Here is a 14,951-nt window from a genome sequence, read left to right as displayed (position 1 = left end):
TATTACCCTGATACTAAAACTAAACAAAGACAACAGAAGGAAAGCAAGCTACAGATTGGAATCCCTCAACAAAATACTAGCAAATTCCAGCAACATAATAAAAAAAAGAGAGAGAGAAGCAGAGAATGGCCCGAAAAAGTGAAACAGAAGGTGTATGGGATTTCTTTATGCACTATAATGACATACACTAATATATTTTAGGACACACTGCCATTTATTTCAGTATATCCTCAGCGCCTTACTGCTTCTAACACAAAGTATGTATGACCTCAGTAGGTTTTTGGAACTAGTAAGAATTCATTAAAAGCATCTAGCAAATATTTGGCACATAGTATGAACTCAAAAAAATGTTAACTATTATCACCCTAAGAAGAAAAGTATTAAGCTATATTCCTAACTATTGAAATCACATTAATCTAATTTAAAAGGAAACGATTTGAACTATACACTTAAAAAAGATAAAGATAGTAAATTTTATGTTATGTGTTTTTTGTTTGTTTGTTTTGTGAATCTCTACTTTGGGAGCCCAAGGCAGGAGAATCACTTCACACCAGGAGTTCGAGACAAACCTAGGCAACAAAGAAAGACCTCATTTCTATAACAAATTAAAAAATTAGCCAGGTGTGGTGGTCCACACCTGTAGTCCTAGCTACAAAGGAAGCTAAGGCTAGAGGATTACCTGACCCAGGAGTTTGAGGTTACAGTGGGCTGTGATCATGCCACTGTACTCCAGCCTAGGTAACAGAGGAAGACTCTGTCTCTTTAAAAAAAAAAAAAGTTTAACTCTTCGACGACAATATCTTATCAAATTTAACAGTCATAATCCCAGGTGCTATGTACTATTCCCTATTTTAATATCAGGAAACAAGTGCAGAGTACTACTTTGCCTGTGTGTCACCCAGCTAATGGTAGAGACTGGATTTAATACCGGGTATGTCAGAGTGTAGAGCTCTTCATGCTAATTACTGCCTGTCTATAAATGATTAAATAGCACAAATTATTAAATGCTGAACAACAAAAGTAATTATATTATACACATAACAGATATTACCTAGAACAATAAAGATTTTTCTTCTTAGCCAAGTCTTCCTCATCACTTTCCAATGGCTCACTCAGCGAACAACTGGAAATTTCATCATGACCAACGGTACCTCCAGAACCTTTAGCATGTAAAAACTTCTGTACTCTTTGGTTGCCTTTAGTTGCTATCTTCTGCCTTTTAAGTGGAATAGTTTTTTCTCCAATATTCTTAGATGACTGATTTGTTTTCTTAGCAGATTTTTGGCTACTGTTGCGATGCACTGGTAATTCATTTCTTATTGAAGAATTGCTATAAACAGGACCTGAAGGGTTCAATGATAACCTGAAGTTGGTATGTTTGTCCAGATGATTTCGCTCACTGAAATACCCACAGCATTTATATTTGCATATAAACATATACACACACACACACACACATCTCATAGGCTAATTTCCAAATTAAATTCTTTAAACAATGTAGCTCTTCAGTTTACAGATACATGAAACAGGTCCTTCAAATCTGTCACAGGCTTCAGGAAACACTCCCTGGCTCTGCCCACCGCCCTTTTGGCCATCCTTAATATTGGATATTACCCAAGGTGACAGCTTCAGCTTTTCACTCCATATACCTTCTTCATTACCCAAGTGGGAACAGAGGTAGTAGGCTTGACACTGACATGTTTTTTTCTATTAATAATTTTAATTGGCTGAGGTCAATTCTATCATTATAAGCATTTTATATTTAATTATGTTTATTTAAGCTTCCTAGTTACTCCTACCTACAGTCTTCCTTGCAAGAAAAAAAAAAAAAAAAAAAAAGTTGTCTAGTCTAGTATCAAATAAGTTGGCCTAAAAAAACTGTTGAAAATTTCCATAATTAGCATAGGGAAAATACTAAGTAAACAGAAAACTCTGCTACTGAGCAGAGTGGCAGAGGTATTTTCAAATTCATGCTGGATAATTTGAAAGGCCCAGTCCAATGTTAAACTATGTCACTCACAATCCTTGAAATTCTTGTATAAGGCCTGTCCTGAGAAAAACCTTAAGGGAGACGTAATTTCCCTATTCATTAGATGGTATGTTCTCACTAAGCTTTTTATGAACCATAAGAATAGCTCTATACCATACTCAAATGTGTTCAAATTGGTCAACACCTGTTACAGGAGTTATGTAACCAGGCATAGTCATTAGTGGCAGACAAAAGAAAGGAACCACAGCAAGAAACTTTTAGAAGGGCCAAGACTAGGAGAGTAGAACAAGAGGGTCAAAAACTGATTCCATCTGAGAATAATATTTAGTTGGATCAAGAAAAACAACATAGAAACCATTAAGAAACTGTTGAGACTAAACCCCCAAACATATGAGAATCATCAACTTGTAGCCCTCCAAGTTACCAGATTTGTGCTGAAAACATTTAAAAATTAATAATGAAGAATAAATTTGGTTTACTTGTTGTAATATTTCTATAAGTGTGGTCAAAAGGGATGTGAGATTGTGGACATAAGTTAGAGCTGACAGTAATAAATAGCTGTGGTATTAGTTGGTTTTCTAGGAGAAAAGCCATGAGAAGAATTAATAAATTTAAACCAAAGGGTTTCGGACATTGAATCAGATGAAAGATGAACATTAGCTTATTTTTGAGACTCACCTATTTAGGCTGTATGATGACTGGAAGGACTTGAAGGACTTATCTACCCAGAGCTTTAATTACTATCTATATGCTGACACCTACAATATCCACCTACTGCTCTCCTCTAAAACTGCCTCTCTTGATTTCCTCTCTTAATGAAAAATACAACTACCTATTCTATCCAGATATCTAAATCAGAAACTTGAATTATGCAAGACTACTACTCCTATCCACAATCATGCCCTAAATCCTATCAATTCTACTTTATTAATGCCTTTCAAATCTTTCAAGCTCTCCCTCCTGTCATCAGCAGAAGCCCTCATCATTTCATATCTGGATTATATCAGTCTCTTTACTAATCTCCCCCATTCTAGTCTTGTTATTTTTCAATCCATTCTTTACACTGCTGCAAGAATCACCTTTGGAAAACAAAAACTGGATCATTACAACCCTGCTTAATTATTTTAGTTATTATGTATAGCTTCAGGATAAAGTCCAAATACTTTCAACATCAATTCATATCTACATCTAGATTTGCTTATTTCATAAACTGCAACTCCCAAAACCCCCCTCCAAACAAACAAACCAAAAAAAGCCATCAGTACTGAACTATCTATAGTTTCTCTAAAGCAATGGTTGTCGAAAGGCAGTCTCTAGACCAGCAAGATCAGCATTATCTGGGAATTTGAAATGCAAATTATCATGACTCACCTCAGACCCAGGGAATCAAAGATTTTTCAGAGCAGGGCCCAGTAACCTGTATCTTAATAAGCCCCCAGACAATTCTAAAGCACGCTAAATTTAAAAAAGAAAAGATCAAGCTCTCTGCTACAGATCTCTGCACAAGCTACTTCTACTTAAAATATTCCATAACTTCCTCCTTACTCCACTCAATCATTTAGCTAACTCCTAATTCATCCTTCAGGAAGCTTTCCCTAATTTCCAAGTCTTAAGTAGCTTGCTATCAACATACGACTGTTTACTTATTTCTACCCTGCTCCTCCAGCAGACTGACAATTCCTTGACCCCAAGTAATTGACTGGTATTTTATCTATGTATATTCCCAATGCCTAATGACAAAGGCAGGACTATGGTGAAACAAGAGTAGCCTCAGCTGGAAAATTCAAGAAGGTGCTCATTTTTAGGTCTGTGCAAGTACAGAGCCCGAACTAATACAATCCTGTGACTGAGTGCCTTAAATTTTTCACCCTAGTGTCTCATTGTCTTACCCTAGTCCTGGTCCTACTTTACCTCATTCCTGTCCCATGGCAAGTACTCCATATACATACATTTCTTCGTATATATGAAAGGGCAACAGTGTCACATGTACTACAGGCAGGCTAGGGGCAAGTCAAGTTGTTCTTCTTAACTTCAGACTTCAATTTCTTCTCTCATTAGATGACAGTTTAGACTATATGATATATAAGGATTCCTCCACTTTTTCAACTCCCAGTTTGATCAAAAATCCAACATCTATTTCAGGACTGTTAAATAAGTGTTTTTTGATAGTTTCAGAGATCTAGCACATTTATCCAAGTTCTGTAAGAACTTATTTACCTATCTATTTATGTGCTCATCTGACACAGTTGTGATGCACTGGTAATTTCTTTAGCATTTCAGGCATCCTGGGGCAGAAAAGTGAGCTCCTCAAAGCAGTAACAGTATTATTTAACACTTCAGTACTAACATATGCCAAACCTACTATGCTAATAGCATTTAAACCTTATAAAAACTCAATGAGGTAATCATGTTACAGAATGAGAAACTAAACAAAGTAATCTACTCAAAGTGGAAGAGTGATACTTTGAACTCAGATCTGACTCCAAAATCCAGAGGCCGTAACAAAATAAATACTTGCTGCTATCAATCAAGAAACTCAATGATTTAATAATTCATAGCAAGGAGTGGAGGGATAGCATTAGGAGATATACCTAATGTAAATGATGAGTTAATGGGTGCAGCGCACCAACATGGCACAAGTATACATATGTAACAAACCTGCACGTTGTGCACATGTACCCTAGAACTTAAAGTATAATAAAAAAAATTAAAAAATAATAATTCATAGCAATAAGGCCTCACAGATACAATGTCATAGTTGTACTAATCTTTCACTTATTAATCTAAATGCCCAACAGTCAATAGTATTTGCGTATGAGAATGCCACCTTATGATCCACCAATCTTTTCAGGATCATTTCCTTTAAAAAAGTGACAATTCTTCCAAAACAATAAATGTTTCATATTGTAAAGAAAAAAGTTAGCAAAGCAGCTCTGAGTATACTACCTTTAAAAGGGCCTGCTTTCAAAGTTAGCCCTGGAAACTTAAATTTCAGGAGTGTTCCTCTCATTTCCTATTTGGCAAATGTGGTGTTGTGGGCTTAAACCGCTTATACAAAAAATATGGTTTAGGCAAATATTGCCTTCCTTCAGGGAGTCTGGAATTGTAGTACTTGCTAGGTAGAGAGTACCTATGTGACCACCCCCCATAAAGATCTTGGGCACTAAGTCTCTAGTGAGCTTCCCTGATAGACATTTTGCCTATTTGTCACAACTCATTGCTAGAGGAATTAAGCAACTCCTGTGGGAATCCACTGGGAAAGGACTCTTCAAGCTTCTGCTGATTTCCTCCAGACTTGGCCCATGCACTTTTTTTCCACTGAATTTGCACGGTATCCTTTCACTGTAATGAATCACAGCCACAAATACAACTATATGCCCAATTATCCTAGCAAATTACCAAATCTGAGGGTAGTCTTGGGAACCACCAACACAAGTAATTTACTTTTTTATGTGTAATAAACTATAATCTTTTAGATTATAAACTCCTTGGTGGCAGAACCTCATATGATCAATCTTTGTATCCCTCACAGCCAAGACATTAAAATAGCTGGATTATTTATATTGCCTTTCCCAACTAGAACATAAGCTCCATGAGAGCAGGGATTTTTGGTTTGGGGTTTTGTTTTCCCACAGCTATTATCCCTCTACCTAAAATACTGTATGTATTAAAGCTTTAAGGAATATCTTTACAATTGATTTAATATTCCTTTTGATGACCCAATTTAACTTGGTCCTCATGATATTCTCTCTATAGAAATATAAAATCAAACAATGTCCCTTACAGAATGATTTTATCTATGAACAAACATAATTTAAATAAAAATACTTACTCTCCTCTGATTTTACCACCCACCAATCAGATGGATGTCTGGAAATTCTTCGACTTCTCGTGACAGTTGAAATCACTTCTTCAGGCACAAGTTTGTTCTTGGACTCATTGGAAAAGTGCTTCTTTTTAGCTTCTCCCTTATCTTTTTTAGCGCTACTTTTCTTGCTTCCTAAAATAAAGAAAACCATAAAACCAATTCACAATCTACTAAAAAAGTTTTCAGAAAACCACAAGATTATTTAAAAAAAAAAAAAAACTCTCAATTATACGAACTTCTTAAATTTATCCTGTGGCCTTCTTTTCATGTCTTTTTTAAAAGTCACATGTTCTCTTTCTGTCAATTATACGTGCTGCTGAAGTAAGCACTAACTTCCTATTAAAATGCAAATTTTTCCGCACTGCTTGATAACTCTTATATACTCCTCAGCCAAAAAAAAAAAGTATCTTCTGAAACTGAAAAAAAAATACAGTTCCTTCCTACAACTTCCCAAGTAAAATTAGGCAATTACTGCTTTCCTGTTTAGAAATGACTTTTTTCAACCTAAGAAGAGGAGATTTAAAGTGTGATTAAATTATAAACTCTGAAATAGAGGCATTATTTTGCATCATCCAGGCTGACACAATCTAAGTATGTTTCCTTTAAAAGCTGTGGTCAGAGAGATGAAATGATGGAAGAAGAGGCAAGATAAATTCAAAACATGAGAAGGCTGGTATTGCTAGTTTTGTAGATGGTGGAGGAGGACCATGAGTCAAGGAATCTAGGTAGTTTCCAGAGGCTAGAAAAGGCAAAGAAACAGATTTTCTCCCAAAATCACTAGAAAGAAAGAAAACCCCACCAATGCCTTGATTTTATCCCAGTGGGACATCTGACTCACAGAACTGTAAGATAATCAATGTTTGTTGTTTTAAGCCAATAAGTGTATAGTAACTTGTCATATGACAGCAATAGAAAATTAATACAACTGGCATGGTAATTTTTTTTTTTTTGAGACGGAGTCTCGCTCTGTCGCCCAGGCTGGAATGCAGAGGCTGGATCTCAGCTCACTGCAAGCTCCGCCTCCCAGGTTCATGCCGTTCTCCTGCCTCAGCCTCCCGAGTAGCTGGGACTACAGACATCCGCCACCTCGTCCGGCTAGTTTTTTGTATTTTTTTTAGTAGAGATAGGGTTTCACCGTGTTAGCCAGGATGGTCTCGATCTCCTGACCTCTTGATCCACCCGTCTCGGCCTCCCAAAGTGCTGGGATTACAAGCTTGAGCCACCGCGCCTGGCCTGGCATGGTAATTAATGACAGCATTATATTCACTAACCAATCTAGATACAGAATATATGTAAAAATTAGTGTGTAGAATATAGCAGATACTCAGTAAATATTTAATATTGACAATTATAGAGAGCATCCTTCAAGTGTACTTCCTTCATATGTCTTTTCCTAAGAAATTATGGATAAATCAAAATTTTGTACCCTCCCTTTTAATCCTATGCATGTATGTATACTATCTATTGTTCTACAGAACCCACCAGAATGATCTTGTTAACAGTAGAAATAATGGGTTAGTAATTTTTGTGATTACAGTGCCTAATGCAGTGTATGGCATTCAACAACTGTTAGATAAATGAGTGAATGATGGAAGAGAATGGATTTTTATCTCTATAAAAAAAAGTCCCACGGTACCCTAGGTTTTTTTTAACATTTTTATTTTCTAAAGAATTTATCATTTGTCTTATTCATGTTCTGATACTAACTTGTTTACTAGCCTTTCCTTTTCACTTTGCCCTCTATGTATACTGTCATCTCACAAGATAAACAAAAACTATGTAAGTTAGAATTAAATTATATATAAAATAAAAAGATTCTAGAAAAGAACTTATAGGCTTTTCGGGCTCTTTGTTCATTTAGGTTTACTTTGCCTACTTGCCAAAGTTAAGTTGGGATATTAAAAAACATAAAATGGGTAGAATAATGATCACAGTTATATTTAATATAAACACTTACCCACAGGTGACATCTGTTTATTGGAAACACAATCATCTCCTATCTCTTCACGCTCTTCTATATTTCTGTCTGAATTTCTTTGAAATTTGTCTTGGGTAGTATGTGACATACGTATGTTTTCATCTTTAGACTGTCCCACATCAAGCTGTTCTTCAGCTGGTTTAGCCTTAAATTTTCTTCTCTGTTTTTGTTTTATAGTCCTTTTGCTTCCAGATGATTTTTCTGCATCCTTGGAACACATTTCATATTTTGCAGATTTACAATCATTTTCCGTTTCACCTGTCAAAGCACAACTTGTATCCAGTACTGTTTTATCAGAGGACTGAGATGGTTCTACTGGGTGAGGTTCATGAGAATGTTTGCCATTTGCCAAAGTCTTAGGTAATATATTATGATGCTTTTCTCTTGACTTTCTATTTTGAAGCAGTGCAGTGCTCTCAGCCGGAGATATTGGGCGTTGTTTCAGAGGCCCTGCCTTTCTTGGTATTGTAATCCAAGATCTACTGGCAAAACTTTGATCTGACTCATCAATTATAAATTCATCCTCTATCACCTTCTTATCATCGGGAGGACACGAATGAGGTGGAGCAGTTGCCGCATGCCTAACAATGGGACTGAAACAGGGTGATACTTTTAACAGTTCAAAAAAATAAAGCTTTTAGATTTGTTTAGTAAAGAAAATCATCTAAGAAATAAAATCTAAATATCTTTTAAACAGTTTATGCATCTCCTCAATTTACACTTAATCTTACAAATCTTTCCCTCCTTTTACATTTCTATGCCTGTTCACCCTCATTTATAATAGTAATGACGTCACAAAAATTTAGAACTAGAAATCTAGACATCAACTAATTTGATCCCACCCACCCACCCATTATATATACTAAAACTGAAGCCCAAAGAGATATAATTATAACCCAGATACATTGACTCACAGTCCAAAATGAATGCCACTATTATATATAATCTTATATTAAATTACATATTTGTATATATATCTTTTGGGGTCTGAATTTCTTCACATTCAAATGAGCCAACAAGATTATTTCTGACAACACTCCAAGTCTAACATTTGACTTGGACTACTACTAAATTATAAGAGTTTGGGGAGGCCAGGCACGGTGGCTCACGTCTGTAATACCAGAACTTTGGGAGGCCGAGGCGGGTGGATCACCTGAGGTCAGGAGTTCAAGACCAGCATGGCCAACATGGTGAAACCCCATCTCTACGAAAAATACAAAAATTAGCCAGGCTTGATGGCGGGTCCCTGTAATCCCAGCTACTTGGGAGGCTGAGGCGGAAGAATCGCTTGAACCCAGGAGGCAGATGTTGCAGTGAGCTGAGATCGTGCCACTGCACTCCAGCCTGGGTGACTGAGCAAACCTCCATCTCAGACAAAAAAAAAAAGGGAGAGAGATTGGGGAAAATTTCTTCCTATCTTTTTTTACATTCCACAGTTCTTCACACATGGCAACACCAAATACACAGATGGTTGAATGAATGTAAAAATTACTAATATTACTATAGGACTATAAATTGTAGACCCACAGAACTATAAAATAATAAATGCTGTTTTAAGCCGCTAAGTGTGTAGTGACTTGTTATATGACAGCATATGTGTAAAAATGCATTTCGTTTGGATATTTCATATATATTTCCATATTATAATCATGGTATAGAAATAAATGGAGTGCATCTAGAGAGGTAGCATAAGCACAAAAGAAATCTAGTGCCACAGAAACAGGAAAAAATAAAAGGCAAGTCTTATCACAAAGCATACAATGCTATAGAATGTCATAAATAATGTAGTCAATGTTTCCCAACTCTAGACCTTTCTCCATAGTCCTAGCCCAAACTACGTATTTTACTAAAATGCAGAAAGCCTATATGATGAATATTATTGTTGTTTCCCACGCCCAATGTTGTAAAAGGATAAAGAGTAAGACAGACAATTTCAGCCACTATCTTACGGCTTATACTTGAACATCAACATTAATTCTTAAATTTTCATAAAACATGTACATGTTAAGTACATACAAAGAGAGTCATGCATTTAATGAGGTGTTGAATAAATTAAGACTAGTGCATTGAAATTACAGAGTACCTCCTCCAATTAGTCGGAAAAATTTCCCAGAGAAGGAAGGAATTATTCCAAGGATGGTAATCTGATAGACTAATTTTACATTTCCCTGATTGTTTTAATAGCTTTGAGCACACCACATATTGCAGTGAGATACACAAAATAAAAAACAAGGTAAACATCCAAACTCCAAAGCTGGCATACGCATTCGTTTCCACTTTTTCACTTGGATAAGGCTCAGTTAGCTGTGTTTAGCCATAACAGAAACAAAGACAGAATGCAAAAATTAGATTATGTTTTTCTCTTTTAATTAGAACATACAAAAGGAATCAGAAATGAAAACGCCTTTATTCCTCTAATCGTAAACTCCTGACAAATCTTATAATGTAAAATAGTAAATACTCTAAGAAATATACTCTCTAACGGTAGCATTTCACAAATTTATATAATTAGAAAACTCTATAAAAACTAATAAAGAACAAAGTCAATACAAATACTATAATGAATGTATGTTTAACAGAGATGATATCCTTAGGAAACAACCTTGACACTATGAAAGTTTAGAATAGGGAAAGATGGCTTCTAATTTGCTAGAAAAACCATGAAAGGCTTTGTAGCATTTAGGCTGGCTGTTGAACGATTTATAAGATTTGGTCACAAGGAAATGCAAGAAAGACAATCAAAAGGAAGAGCGTAAGTGGAAGTAATGAGGCTAGAAAGCACTGGGAATAATGAATAGTTATATTTGACAACAATTAAACATAAAATTAACTTTACTCACTAGAACATCAAAAAGAACATTAAAAATAATTTCTCAGACGTAATATAATTAGCCCACAAGTGTAACACATTTGTTTCAGATGGTGGTGACAATATCCATATGAGGTTTAAAATATATACATAAAAATTATTAATCAACTACAGGAAGCAGAAGCAGAGACTGAACAAAAAGGGAATTTCATTCATTCATTTAACATGTTTTTATAAAAACTTCCTTTTTATTTTTGAGACAGAGTCTCACTCTGTCACCCAGGCTAGAGTGCAGTGGCGCAGTCTCAACTCACTGCAACCTCCACCTCGCAGGTTCAAATGACTCTCTTACCTCAGCTTCCCGAACAGCTGGGGTTACAGGCATGTGCCACCAAGCCTGACTAATTTTTGTGTTTTTAGTAGAGATAGGGTTTCACCATGTTGGTCAGGCTGGTCCTGAACCCCTGATCTCAAGGGATCTGCCCGCCTCGGCCTATCAAAGTGCTAGGATTACAGGCGTGAGCCACCGCATACAGCAATAAAAACTTCCTAGTATGTTCACTAGCACTCTGATACCTATGATAGTGACATAAGGGCAGTCTAACATAACAATGTCTAAATACAGCATTGCTAGTCAGGTGTGGTGGCTCACGCCTGTAATCCCAGCACTTTGGGAGGCCGAGGCGGGTGGATCAGCTGAGGTCAGGAGTTTGAGACCAGCCTTATCAACATGGGGATATTCCATCTCTACTAAAAATACAAAAATTAGACAGGTGTGGTGGCAGGTGCCTGTGATCCCAGCTACTCGGGAGGCTGAGCAAGAGAATCACTTGAACCCGGGAGGCAGAAGTTGCAATGAGCCGAGATTGTGTCACTGCACTTCAGCCTGGATGACAGAGAAAGACCTTGTCTCAAAACAAATACATACATACATACATAAATACTGCATTGACTTCATTCTTTGATGTCACACAGACAAACTAGAAGGCAATGAAAACTGAATGAACCTGTTTTCTTTCAAGTCTAATTTAGTATCTATTAAAAAATGACTTTGGGAGTGATTCACTGACTGGTAAAAAACCATCTCTCCTTACAAGTCAGACAAAAATTTCAACTAAAATATTTGTTAATTAAATTACTTATTTCTAAGTTAAACAGCATTAGGAATCCTCATATATGGTTCATAGAATATAAAAAAAAATGCCTCAAAGGGAAGTTTCCTAATAACTCACCTGGATTTACTTTTTCGTTTTACTGTTTCTAAAAACAATGTTGAAAAACTTTTTTTAGCTTTTCGTTGAATTTCATATTCTGAATCTCGTGTTATATTCTGAGATGATCCTGATGGTTTTCTTTCTTGTCCTTCTGATGTTTTATACTCTTCATCTGATACTTTATTATCTATTTCTATTTTCTTTAACATAACTTTATCTTCAAAGTTTAACCTAAAAGGTTAAAAGGAGGGTAAGTTGAATGCTTCCATAACGTTTCTTGAGTTACGAGTCTTCCTGAACTCCTTCACAGAGACAATACAGACCAATTTAAAATTCTGTACTAGGCATTTATTTAACACATAAATGCTGATTTGTGCATTCCAAATACACAAGATAAACTGCTCAGGAAGATTAACTTTTGTATTTATCAATAGAAAAACATGAAAGAGAAAATAATGGTTAAAGTATACATCAATGAAATGTATAGCTAGGCAATGGTTCTCAGGGCAATCTTAGAGCACTGTGACAGACCAAACTTTGAATATCAAAGTCTTAGAATATACTTAACTCCTTGGCTCCAGTAATCACACAATACTCTACATAGAAATTACACTCATTACAGAGATCTCCAAATGCAAAACACTTTGAATAATCTACTTTGCTTCCTAAAGGCCAAAGGTAAGGCCAAGAAAGAGAAACCAGCTGTCCACAAAGCATAGCATCCTCAATAATACTTATGCACTGCTATCCTAGAAGTGACCTGATACATATTTACACTTGCAATTACAAAAAATATTGAGAAAATACAAATTGTTTCTCTTAGGAAGCTATCAAATACTATCAGAGAGAAAACACATTTTTCCAGACTATAGAAAAGTTAACCTCTAAACTTCTCTGAAGTACACTTTAAGGCCTTCCTTAATTATTATAAACTGAATATATGCTAAATGTATACTATCTCATAACGTGTTAATATTCCTCCTTCCTTACTGTAAAATAATATAACAAGATTGAATTATCATTTTTTAATACAAAAAGTAAAATTTTTAAAGTGCAATCAACATTATTTAAATAAAATGTTACCTTTTTTTGGTTTTAAGTGAAACCTCTGTACTTGAAGGCAGCGTATTTACTGAATTTTCAAAAGTGTAAGTCTCTCTCTTTTGGGCACTAGATGGAATAACATTTTGCGATACAGATGTTTTTGCATCCAAAAGAACAGAAGGTGAGCCAACAGATAAGTAAAATTCTTCACCAGCATCACTGTGATAATCATTTATGTTTCTACTTGACATTTTTTTCGGGTCAGATGTATTTTTGGAACTAACATCGGTTGCCAGAATTTTCTGACGAACTTCATGGGCCTGAACTAGAAGAAAATTACATAAAGATACTTGTCAATTAAAAGAATAATAAGAGAATCAAGCAGGCTTTTTAAAATTCTGCAATAATTTAATCAGAAATAGTTTTCAGAAAACTCAAAGTCATTAAGATTAGAATCAAAGGTCTATGATTTAAAAAAGTACTTAAGATTTTTCTATCTTTGGGCTAAAAGTTGGTGACCTAGGGCAGTAAGATGATCACATATTTACACATACACACATGGAATATAGATATAACAGATATATAGAGATATGACATAACCATGTGTGTATATATGCATAAACAGTATATATGTATATGAACATTTATGTATAATGAGAAAATATAAGAGAATATATACATATTCTCTTAAACCTCACCCTTCAGAATGAGATGGCATTTCCCTGCTTCTCCCTGTAAATACAACTAAATTCCCTGGAAATTATCCATCAATCAACAACAGGACTCTGAAAGCTGGAAGAAAAAAAGGTAGACTAGCTAGGAAACTCAAGACCAGGAACAGATAAGCCTTGGGTTTTCTGTCTATCTCCCATATACCCCTGGACTGGTTACTGGAGAAGCCTATAACCTGGAACCACCAATAGGTGAAAGACAGGGTGGAGGCTGGGTGGAATTGCATTCTCTGAACAAGGTAAACCCAATGAAGATGTAATGAGGAAACTCAAGCCCCATTCAGCATTGTGGGCCATGGAGCACTCCTTACTACCTGCATTGGCAGAGCAACAAAGCCCTGGGCTGTGCTATGGGACTGTAGCAGCAAAGGAGCTCATACCAAGCCAGTCCTGCTTCCACAATCATAGATGGCAGGCGGTATGACCCACATGATGCTGTAGAGTAGTGAAACCTCTAATCTTCACAGCCCAAGACAACATTTTGATCTACTGATAGTATTGACATCCAGACCATCCTAGTCCCTACTTTACAACCAGGGCACCACCAGACAGTCTAATCTGAGGCAAGAACAGCGTAAGAGAGGGCAGCATCCCCCTGTCCTCCACCCAATGATATAAGGAAACCAGGCCCAGCAGCTTCTAACCAGAACCCCACACAGGTGAACAAGGACATCAAAAGGTATCTTCCAACCACCCCAGACAGCACCAACAGGACCTGAGCTAGAATCCTAACAGCATCAGAAAATGAAATAGAACAAAACACCACTGCTATTACTCTGAACACTTAACTATCACTGAAAATAAAACTCATAAAACTAAGAAAGAGGGGCTGGGCGCAGTGGTCCATGCCTGTAATCCCAGCACTTTGGGAGGCCAAAGCAAGTGGATCACTTGAGGCCAGGGGTTCAACCAGCCTGGTCAACATGGCGAAACCCCATCTCTACTAAAAATAGAAAAATCAGCCAGGCGTAGTGGCACATGCCTGTAATCCCAGCTACTCGGGAGGCTAAGGCATGAGAATCACTTGAACCCAGGAGGCAGTGGTTGCAGTGAGCTAAGATCATACCACTGCACTCCAGCCTGAATGACAGAGCAAGACTCTGTCTCAATAAATAAATAAATATATAAATAAATAATGCAAGAACCTACACATTAAACCAAAATAGGGCAACTATGTGCTGTAACAAAAGATTTAAGTAGTCTAAGAATCCCCTAACGTAAGTAACCAAATCTCAGGAATACAATCAAAACAACTCATCATACCAAAACCAAAACAAACCAAAAAAAAAGTAAGAAATAATGATCAATAGACATAAA

General features: G+C 36.2%; 1 protein-coding gene across 2 annotated transcripts in view; it reads right to left on the bottom strand.

Moving 5' to 3' along the window:
* Positions 1 to 14,951, bottom strand: part of CENPC (centromere protein C) — a 74,625-nt gene that overhangs the window by 38,505 nt on the left and 21,169 nt on the right. For both annotated transcript variants that reach the window (XM_007998583.3, XM_007998585.3), the window contains 5 exons: positions 12,943 to 13,228; positions 11,878 to 12,090; positions 7,816 to 8,429; positions 5,823 to 5,990; positions 1,052 to 1,343 (listed from right to left, as the gene is read on the bottom strand). In XM_007998583.3, coding sequence (XP_007996774.3) covers positions 1,052 to 1,343; positions 5,823 to 5,990; positions 7,816 to 8,429; positions 11,878 to 12,090; positions 12,943 to 13,228 — 1,573 coding nt within the window. The remainder of the gene's footprint in view (positions 1 to 1,051; positions 1,344 to 5,822; positions 5,991 to 7,815; positions 8,430 to 11,877; positions 12,091 to 12,942; positions 13,229 to 14,951) is intronic.

The sequence above is a fragment of the Chlorocebus sabaeus genome, chromosome 7 (genome assembly GCF_047675955.1).
Source record: "Chlorocebus sabaeus isolate Y175 chromosome 7, mChlSab1.0.hap1, whole genome shotgun sequence".
NCBI lineage: Eukaryota > Metazoa > Chordata > Mammalia > Primates > Cercopithecidae > Chlorocebus > Chlorocebus sabaeus.
The sequence above is the reverse complement of the archived record's forward strand: the minus strand, read 5'-3'. Positions and strand labels throughout refer to the sequence as shown.